This window comes from Phoca vitulina, unplaced genomic scaffold (genome assembly GCF_004348235.1).
Source record: "Phoca vitulina isolate PV1807 unplaced genomic scaffold, GSC_HSeal_1.0 scaffold40, whole genome shotgun sequence".
In the NCBI taxonomy this organism is placed as follows: domain Eukaryota; kingdom Metazoa; phylum Chordata; class Mammalia; order Carnivora; family Phocidae; genus Phoca; species Phoca vitulina.
This window is the reverse complement of record NW_022589743.1, coordinates 16,436,847-16,446,529: the sequence shown is the minus strand read 5'-3', so window position 1 is coordinate 16,446,529 and position 9,683 is coordinate 16,436,847. Positions and strand designations below refer to the sequence as shown.

General features: G+C 49.4%; 1 protein-coding gene across 1 annotated transcript in view; it reads left to right on the top strand.

Annotated features, from left to right (window-relative positions):
- The first annotated feature begins 2,881 nt into the window (after window positions 1-2,881).
- The window catches only part of UNC45B (unc-45 myosin chaperone B), a 30,020-nt gene continuing 23,218 nt past the window's right edge, over window positions 2,882-9,683 (top strand). Inside the window, exons 1-5 of the mRNA XM_032429011.1 lie at window positions 2,882-2,968; window positions 3,583-3,750; window positions 4,300-4,336; window positions 5,506-5,681; window positions 7,215-7,304. Of these exons, the coding sequence (XP_032284902.1) occupies window positions 2,939-2,968; window positions 3,583-3,750; window positions 4,300-4,336; window positions 5,506-5,681; window positions 7,215-7,304 (501 nt within the window). The 5' untranslated portion in view covers window positions 2,882-2,938. The remainder of the gene's footprint in view (window positions 2,969-3,582; window positions 3,751-4,299; window positions 4,337-5,505; window positions 5,682-7,214; window positions 7,305-9,683) is intronic.

Below are 9,683 nucleotides of genomic sequence, written 5' to 3'. Positions count from 1 at the left end.
ATGAGGAGCTGAGGCAGAGACTGGCTAACATGAGGGCTTTTACCAGAAACCTGGGATCTTCCTTGGAGCTCTGCCCACACCCCGGGGGTCTCAAGCTCTGTCAGTATGGCCACCTTAACCTGTCCCGAATCTGTCTCCCCATCTCCTCTCTCACACTCTGGCCTGAGTCACCGTGATTGCATACAACAGCCTCTTCACTCGCCTCCCTGTTTCCACTCTTGCATCTTCCTGAGCATCCTCCACACTGCAACCAGGGTGATGTTTTCAAACAAAAGATCAGGTGTGTCACTGTCCACCCTAAAACCCTACAGTGGCTCCCATTATAAGCAGGACAAAGGTCAAACTCCTTATGATGCTCCACTCAACCTTTCTTACCTGTCCAGCCACTCCTCTCTCTTTAAGATCGAATTCTTCTGGCTTTTTCTTAGTTCTTCCAAGGCATGAACCTTCTTGCATCAGTGCCTTTGTACTTGCAGATTTCTTTGTCTGGAACTCTTATGGATTGAATTGTATCCCCCCCTCCCCAAATTCGTAGGTTGAAGCCCTAACCCCAGGGTCGCTGTATTTGGAGATAGAGCCTATATGGGAGTAATAAAGACTAAATGAGGTCATAAGAGTGCAGCCCTAGTCCGATAGGATTGGTGTCCCTATAAGAGATATCTCTTACATCTCTCCCGCTCTGTCTCTTTTCCCCTCTCTCTCTGCCCCACGCCTCCTCCTCACACAGAAAAGAGGCCATGTGAAGACAGTGAAAATGTGGCCATCTACAAGCCAGGAAGAGAAGCCTCACCAGAAACTAATGTTGATGGCACCTTTATCTTAAACTTCTAGACTCCAGAACTGTGAAAAAATACGCTTATTTTTCAAAAATTTCACTTATTCCAGCCATTCCGCCTGTGGTGTTTTCTTACAGCAGCCCAAGCAGACGAAGACAGGAACAATTCCTCATTCTTCAGGTCTTGCCTGAAATATGCATGCATTCGTTCAGCAAATGTCTCTGCCAGACATTGTTCTAGGAACTCTACATGTATTAACTCATGTAATCATTTACTCAGGAAACCTTCTCTGAAACAATTCTGTTTCCCCATTATGTGTTTTTTCAAAATATCCTGGTATTCTTTGTATTTAGAAATCACAGATCCATGGAATGATTTCATCCATTCATTCAATAGATATTGTTGAGCCCTTGTGTACACACTTTGATAGCCACTTGAAATATGTAAGTGAACAAAATAGACACAAATTCTTGTCCTCACAAGTGGTCTTGGCTTCCACTGTCATTCACACTTCCTGGTACATAGTAGATGCTTAAGAATTGGTTGGGGTGTGAATTACTGAATCAGGATTTTTTTTTTTTTGTATTGTTTTGTTTTCTAAGATTTTATTTATTTATTTGACACAGAGAGAAAGAGAGAGAGAGCGCACAAGCAGGAGGAGTGGCAGGCAGAGGGGGAGGGAGAAGCAGGCTCCCCGCTGAGCAGGGAACCCGAAGTGGGGCTTGATCCCAGGACCCCAGGATCATGACCCGAGCCAAAGGCAGATGCTTAACCAACTGAGCCACCCAGGTGCCCCTGAATCAGGATTTGAATCTAAGATCCCTTGGACCTAAAGTCAGAGAACTTGAGTTTTCTGCCAGTGGCAGGATCCTTTATCACATGACTTCAATGCTACAGAGAGCTTGCCCCATAAAGGGGCTCAAGGTTTAGGACACCATGATGGCAGGGAATCCCTCTCTACATTCATTCATGTATTTATTCAGTCAATAAACATGCATCAGACAAATATGCATCAGGGTTGAGCCTTGGGTCCAGAGGCGTAGTAGAAATCTCCTAGGTCATAGCTGTGTCCAAGGTTACAGAGCGAGGAGCAGAATCCAGTGTGGGTGACCCACCTATGTTTTTCTTCAGTGCACTTCTCTGCCCTGGTCAGGTAGGTTTGAGGATATATGCGGGGAGGGGCCAAAATGGCGGTAAGTGAAGCAAAGCATCAGCATGGAGACACTATTCATTCATCCATTCATTCATTGAGGAGACCCGCATTGGGCACTGACTCTGACAGGCTCTGTGCCAGGCTGAGGGGTTGGGGGGGTGACAGCCAAACTGCATGAGATGCTGTCCTTTGTTCTTGCCCCCTGGGAGGGAGCTCACGACCCAGGTTTGGAGACACTGGAAGGCGAGAGAGTTCTGAGTCCAAGTAGGACTGACTCAAATTCGTCTCAGGAACCCTCAGTCAGGTGGGGAGAAACAAGTCCTGCCCCAGGGGAGACCTGCTCTGGTGGTGAAAACAGTTTTTGTCCCAGGAAGATCCCCTTCCGAGACTCAGCTTTCCAGGAGAGTTCTGAGGTGGATTGGGGGTGGGGGTACAGTCCTTGGGCTCAGGGAATTCCTAGACTGACCCAGCTCCATTCAAGGAGAAGACTGTAGTCTAGTGCGGGATATGCAGAGCCCATCGTCCGGGAGCTCCCAGTCTTCTGGGAGAGGTAGACTGAATGCCTCCACTCCATACAGATGGTGGATGCAGGAGAAGGCGTGCACACTGAAACGAAGCACCCACTTGCACTTAACCGAGTTTGCAAGCCTCTCTGTCTTTCTGAAAAGGAAGGACCTTTTCAGCAATGAGTGCCGGAGGGGTTAAGGGACTTGTGGGCAAGTGGAAGAGGGGAAGGAACTCTCCTCCCCCCTTCCATCCCTCCTCCCTCCAGAAGGGCATTTCTGGAAGTGTCCAGTTGGTCCTGGACCTGGGCAGCTGCTCTGTCTAAGTCTGCCAGGCCCTCAGCTGTCACTCCGCTCCCAAAATAGCAGTGGTTGGGGGAGGGAGAGGAGGTTGTTTATCTGGGATGGACGGGGACAAGGGGCATTATAGCTGTGCGTAGGGAGGGGGTCTCTCTCCTTTCTGGATCTTTCTCTCACTCTTTGTGGTATGAGTGCCTGAGTCCAGGATGGCCCCTGAACAGGACGCTGGGGCAGAGGTTAGTCAGTGCTCCCACATGGTAATGACTGTCCAGTCTGGGGAGGGGAGGGCCCTGAGTATCAATGACAGACTCCAGGGGCACCTGCCCCTGTGGCCAAATATGGTCTGGAGCCCCTGGCAGGGGTGATAAAGCCTCTTGGGTGGGGGAGGGGACAGACTAAGGCTTGGTGTCCGGGGGTTCACGAGGGAGCTCAGCAGAGCAGCATCACAGGACGACAGACCAGGAGCACTGTCCTCTAAGCAAGTGAGCCCCCCTGGGGGGTGCCCCAGACTGGGGAGGGAGAAGGGGGACAGAGAAGAACTTGTAAGGCTTGCAGTGAGAATTCAGGCCTTTGGTGCGTGGGGTGGCTTCACCTGTCCTGCTGGGAGGGACGGAGAGGGAGGCACAGGGACTCTGAGACTCCCTCAACCATGCTATTCTCCAAGCAAATGCTATCAAGTCCTCCCAGGGGGGATGGATTCGGGGGTGATGGGGGTGGGTCTTTTCCAGGCAGAACCCTCACCTTCCATCCTGGTCGGAGGAGACCCTGGGGCTCCAGACCTCAGGCCAGGAGTCCAGCTCCGGGTCTGGAGTGAGGGGCCGGCCAGACGGAGCTGCTCCTGTCCCGACAGATGGCGGAGGCCGAAGCAGTGCAGCTGAAGGAGGAAGGGAACAGGCATTTCCAGCTCCAGGACTACAAGGCTGCAACGAAAAGCTATAGCCAGGCCCTGAAGCTGACCAAGGATAAGGCGCTGCTGGCCACGCTCTATCGGAACCGGGCAGCCTGTGGCCTAAAAACGGTCTGGAGCGGGCAGGGCGGGAGGCTGAGGGCCAGGGCTGGGAGGCAGGGGTATGGAGGCAGCCCCCCAGCCTGATGGGCATTGTCCATTGTTCCAGCCCTCTCTCCCGGACCCCTCAGGTTGGAGCAGGGCACCTCCCACTGCTTTCCTGGACCCACTGCCTGACCCACTCCTCCCGGAGACAGAAATTCCTCCAGTTGGCAGTCAACCTAATGGGCACTGGCATCACGCCAGGGGTTTTTAAATGTTATTTCGAGGCATCTTACTAACAGCCCAGTTAGCTACTGTTACGTGCCCATATCGCAGATGACAAACTCAGGGCTCAGAGGGCTCCATAACCTGCCAAGATCTCCCAGGTAATTAGCAGCAGAGCCCAGATTCAGACCCAAGATTGCTTAATGCCAGAGCTCATCCACTCCTCCATGCCCAGCGAATGAGGGGCCCGCCCTTGGGCCCCCGACAGCCAGCAACTCCCCAGCAAACCCTCTCTGGCTGCCTCCGCGTTGGGCCCACCTTAACCCTGGTTCCTTCTTCTTCCCCCTTTCTCAGGAGAGCTACGTTCAGGCGGCTTCAGATGCCTCTAGAGGTGAGCGCCCCTCCCCCAAACTCCACCCCCACCCCCAGCATCCCTGTTTTGTCTAAGAAGCTCTTTATCAATTGAAGGAATTACAGATCGTGTAAATGTCATCCTAGGCATTGTAGGCGGGCTTCAGATGTCCAGAGAGGCCATCCCTAAATTTTTGCATTTTTGCAACTCGCATTATATGTTAAATCATAGGTCAAGGGAGATACTTTTGTTAAAAGATGTTTCCGAAAATCCTTATGTCATGGTAATGCACAACCTCCTCTGTTGTAAATTAGGGTATGGTCCTCCTGCGGCCCCAGGACCAGGGCATCATCCAGTTCACTCTGTGGGATCGGGCTCCCTGAGGGGAGGAGGGAGGCAATAGCCCAGTCCACAGGGACCAGGGAGAAATGAACATTAAAATCAACAACAACAACAACAACAACAAAAACCTTTAAACTTAACTTTAGCTTCAACTTAGGCTTAAACTTCAGTCATGCCGGCTTAAGTGCATCATCAAAATGGGAAGACTTCTCTTGGCTGCAGGTGTTGTGTTCTGATCTGATTACTATTCTTTTAGGAGGAAGAGAGATAGTCTGAAGTGAGTTCAGAAGGGAGGGAAGCAGCTGGAGAGGGGCCTGGAAATACAACCTCTGACGAGCAGTTGAGGGATGTGGCAATATTTAGCTCAGGGAAGGCAATTCCCAGGTGGGATGGAGAGCTGCCTTCAAATACCTAAAAGGCTGTCACAAGGAGGAAGGATTGGATTTCAACTCAGGGGTTCCAGGGCTGAACTTAGGACAAAAGGACAAATTCACAGGGAGATGTATTTCAGGTAGGAAGAGGGAAGGGCTTTCTTGATGGAGCTGCTTGGCTGCCTTGAGAAGGAGGGAGCTCCCCATTGCTGGAGGTATGCAAGTACCCGTTGGATGAGCACTTGGCTGGGATCATGACGTAGAAGAGACTGAAGCATCAGGGGCTAGATGAGATGGCCCTTAAGCTCCCTTCTGACCTTGAGACTATGATTCTTACTGCGTCCCTGACAAAGGGGAGCCTTGGGCCAGATAGTCCACATGGGTGGATAATCTCCACTGAAGACACAGAAGCCCTGCAACTGGGGACAGTGGCAGGGAAGGGAGGATGGTGGTCTGCAGCCCAGGCCCCTGAGGCGGCCCTGTCTCCTTCGTTAGCTATTGACATCAACTCCTCGGACATCAAGGCTCTATATCGGCGATGCCAGGCACTGGAGCACCTGGGGAAGCTGGACCAGGCCTTCAAGGACGTGCAGCGCTGTGCCACCCTCGAGCCACGAAACCAAAACTTCCAGGACACGCTGAGGAGGCTCAACACCAGCATCCAAGAGAAGGTGAGCTGGACTCCTTCCCGCAAGCCTTGGCCGGCCTCCCCCCACTCCTAGTAGGGACAAGTTAGGGAAGCAGGCCATCAGGGGAGGTTTAACCCTATCTCTCCACTCTTGGTTGGAGTGAACACCTGGCACAGGCAGGTGTCATAGAAGAGCCAAGCAGATGCACGCATCCACCCATCTTTGAATGATCAGAGATGCTTGTTTGAGGGAGCAAGCCAGCCAGGACCAGAACATGGCTCTCTTAAATTTCAGGTGGAGATTTTTTTTTTTTTAATTTTATTATGTTATGTTAGTCACCATACAATACATCATTAGTTTCTGATGTAGTGATCCACTATCCATTGTTTTCGTATAACACCCAGTGCTCCATGCAGTACGTGCCCTCCTTAATACCCATCACCGGGCTAACCAATCCCCCCTCCCCCCTCCCCTCTGAAACCCTGTTTGTTTCTCGGGTCCATAGTCTCTCATGGTTCATCTCTCCCTCCAATTCCGCCCCCCCCCGCCATTTTTCCCTTCCTCAGGTGAAGATTTAAAAAAAAAAATTGTAACTTAATATATATGTAACATGATCTTCCTCTCTTTCTAGGAGGACAAAGACAGTATTGAGGAGAGGGTATTGCTGAATGATAGAGAGTCAGGAGCCAGGAGGAACAGGAAATCTTTTCTAGGAAAATGGAGTGGGGTGGGGAGAACTTGGATCAGAGGTGAGGACTCCTGCATCCTAGTCCTGGCTTAGGTACTAATTTTCTCAGGGATCCCTTGGGGTGTCAGCTCCTCCTCTGTAAGCGCAGGAGGGTAACAGATCACTAAGTTCCTTGCTCCGAGACTCAGTAACTCCTCTGTGCCTAGGGCAGCCCATGCCACCAGCACACTGTCCGGAGTGCAGACTCGGGGGCTGTGTAAACAAACCAAGGAGTGACCCAAGACGAGGTGGCCAACGAGAGACCCCCCCTAGGAGGAAATGAGCCTGGGATGGAAATAGGCAGGGCTGTGGACCAGCAGAACAAAAGAGTAGGAAGTACAGAAGGAGCTGACAAATGGGGGGTGATGCTCAGTTGGGTCATTTTATGGTAGATTCAGAGCACAGGATTTGGGGCTGGGGGTGTGAGGGATGAGACATTCAAACATAACGGTTTTAATTTGTGTGAAGAGATGCTTCAAAACTGCTTCAGATTTATGATCCTAGACACCTAGTTCTGTTTTAGCCCATGTGTAAGTATATAATAGCTAATTATTAACTAGACTGCAAAATTGGGGTGATGATCTGTAGCCTTCCAAGACTTGTGATGACCCAGTGGGATAGCGAACTTAACTAGACTGTCAGCCTTGTGGGGCAAGGACTTGATTTTGTTCACCACTCTACTCCCAGCATCTGCAACAGTGTCTGGCACGTAAGAGTTGTTCAGCAAATGTTTGTTGAATGAATGAGTGACAGCGTAGGGGCCCCGAGGAGATACCCTAATATTTACTGAGCCACCTGGAATGTGGACCCCTGCCTGCCTCCTTCCCCACTCCCTCCTCTCTCCTCAGCTCCGTGTGCAGTTCTCCACGGACTCCAGGGTACAGAAGATGTTCGAGATCCTCCTGGACGAAAACAGTGAAGCTGACAAGCTGGAGAAGGTGCGTGCTGGGCAACCGGCCGGCCAGCAGAGGGCGCACGCGGGGCACCCACCCCCATAACTGCTTCCGCTGCAGGCCTGGCCCCTATCTCTGGACAGTGACTCCCGGACTGCTTGGGGGGGGGGGGGGGGAGGAGGGCGTCCTCTCGGAAGAAGTGAACAAAAATAGGCCAAAGTTTAAGCACTTTGGAAAATTCCCTAATTCTGGCTATAAAGTCCAGGACTAGAGTGAGACTGAGGAGGAGTCATGTGGCAGGGTTGGAGTCTTTATTTAAATTTTTGATATTTTGTTCACCATGGATTTTTTTTTTTTGCGTTGCATTGCATTGATTTTGATATTTTAAAATATTGCATTAGATATTATTTATCTTGATTGCTGAGGTTTTTTATGTCCCTGTAAATTTTGCACCCAAGGCAAGTGCCTCACTTGCCATACCGTGGTTTCCACCCTGAGAACGTTAAAAATGGCATGTTAAAATAATGTTCTATTTCATTATAAATTATTGCAAAAATTCATCCTGAACATGAAAATATTTGCTCATGATACCATCCTCTTAGCCAAATTTGTTGCCTTTTTTTTTTTTAATGTTCCCTTCTGGTCTTTCTTCAGAGGAAACAAATTGAACATCTGAATGTTTTGTTTTGTTTTGTTTAAAGATTTTATTTATTCATTTGACAGAGAGAGACACAGCAAGAAAGGGAACACAAGCAGGGGGAGTGGAAGAGGGAGAAGCAGGCCTCCCGCAGAACAGGGAGCCCGATGCAGGGCTCGATCCCAGGACCCTGGGATCATGACCTGAGCCGAAGGCAGCTGCTTATCGACTGAGCCACCCAGGCGCCCTGAACATCTGAATGTTTTGTATTTATAAGAATTTGACAGACAATGCCTGAGGAATTTTTGTTAGTCAATAAGTCTATATAATATGCAAATACCTTTTATAACAAACTGTTGTGAGGACTTAGTGAGTTGTTATTGATAAATGTACCTGGACAAGTACAAAGCCCTTGACTGGTAGAGTGATGATGGTTCTGGTGGCGCTTGTCTGGGATTCTCTCACCCATCTCCTCCCCAGCATTCCACTCCTCTGTTTGCTTACCTTCTCCTGCCTCATGAGTTCTTCCCCCAACCCCAGCTTCTCAGGTCCTGCTGAGGCCTCCTCTCCTGATCTGGGGCCCTTTAAGGTATATGTATCCTCAAGGCTTTAGAGTGGGAAGACATTGGGGAACTTTCTAGCTCAACTGCCTAATTTTGGAATCTGGGATCCAGAGAGGTGCCATGACTTGCCCAAGTTCACACAGCTAGCACATCGCAGAATCAGTACTCACACAGAACTTTCAAGACCCATCTCCTGCTCTCTCTGCCCACCACCTTCCACCTTCCTGAGAACCCCTGTAACTTCAGATTGTCCTGAACAGATAAACAAACAAACCCCAAATGCCAAAACCATATTCAAGGGAAAATTTTAAAGGAAAAGAATTCTCCATGTGCAAACACTTCACTTCTGTTAAAAGATAAACCAAGGCATATTAATAATTTTGAGTTTATTTGGACAAAATCTATTCAAATGGGGTAGCAACCAAACAGGAAGTGGTTAGGAGCTCTCCACCCACAAGAGCTGGGGGAAAGACTTATAGAAAAGAGGTAGAAACGAAGCAACCAGATTATTTGATTGGCTATAGCTTAAGCAGTTACATTACTTGGGGGGCGTCTGGGTGGCTCAGTCGTTAAGCGTCTGCCTTCGGCTCAGGTCATGATTCCAGGTCCTGGGATCGAGCCCCACATCAGGCTCCCTGCTCGGCGGGAAGCCTGCTTCTCCCTCTCCCACTCCCCCTGCTGTATTCCCTCTCTCGCTGTGTCTCTCTCTGTCAAATAAATAAATAAAATCTTAAAAAAAAAAAAAAAAGCAGTTACGTTACTTGGAAAAGCCTAGTTGGCTGTAATAGTTGTTCTTACGTTTAGACTTTTTTTAATTTTTAAATTTTTAAAAAAGGTTTTATTTATTTATTTGAGAGAGAGAGAGTGAGAATGAGCAGGGGGAGGGAGAAGCAGGCTCCCCGCTGAGCAGGGAGCCGGACATGGGGCTTAATTCCAGGACCCTGGGATCATGACCGTGCAGAAGGCAGACACCGACTGAGCCACCCAGGCGCCCTTAAGTTTTGATTTCTTAATTCTGAGACATTATAGGCTTAGGTTTGTGTTTGCTTACATTAGCTGCTAGGGCATTAAAGCCACTCGCTCTAAGGGCCTCCTTGTTTAATTAATTTAACACTTCAATACATTTTTTTAGTCCTTATCCATAAGCATATATACACAGTTTTGTTTTAATGTAAGTGCAATCAGAGTGAACCTACTATTTGGATTCTGCTTACCAGTGCTTTT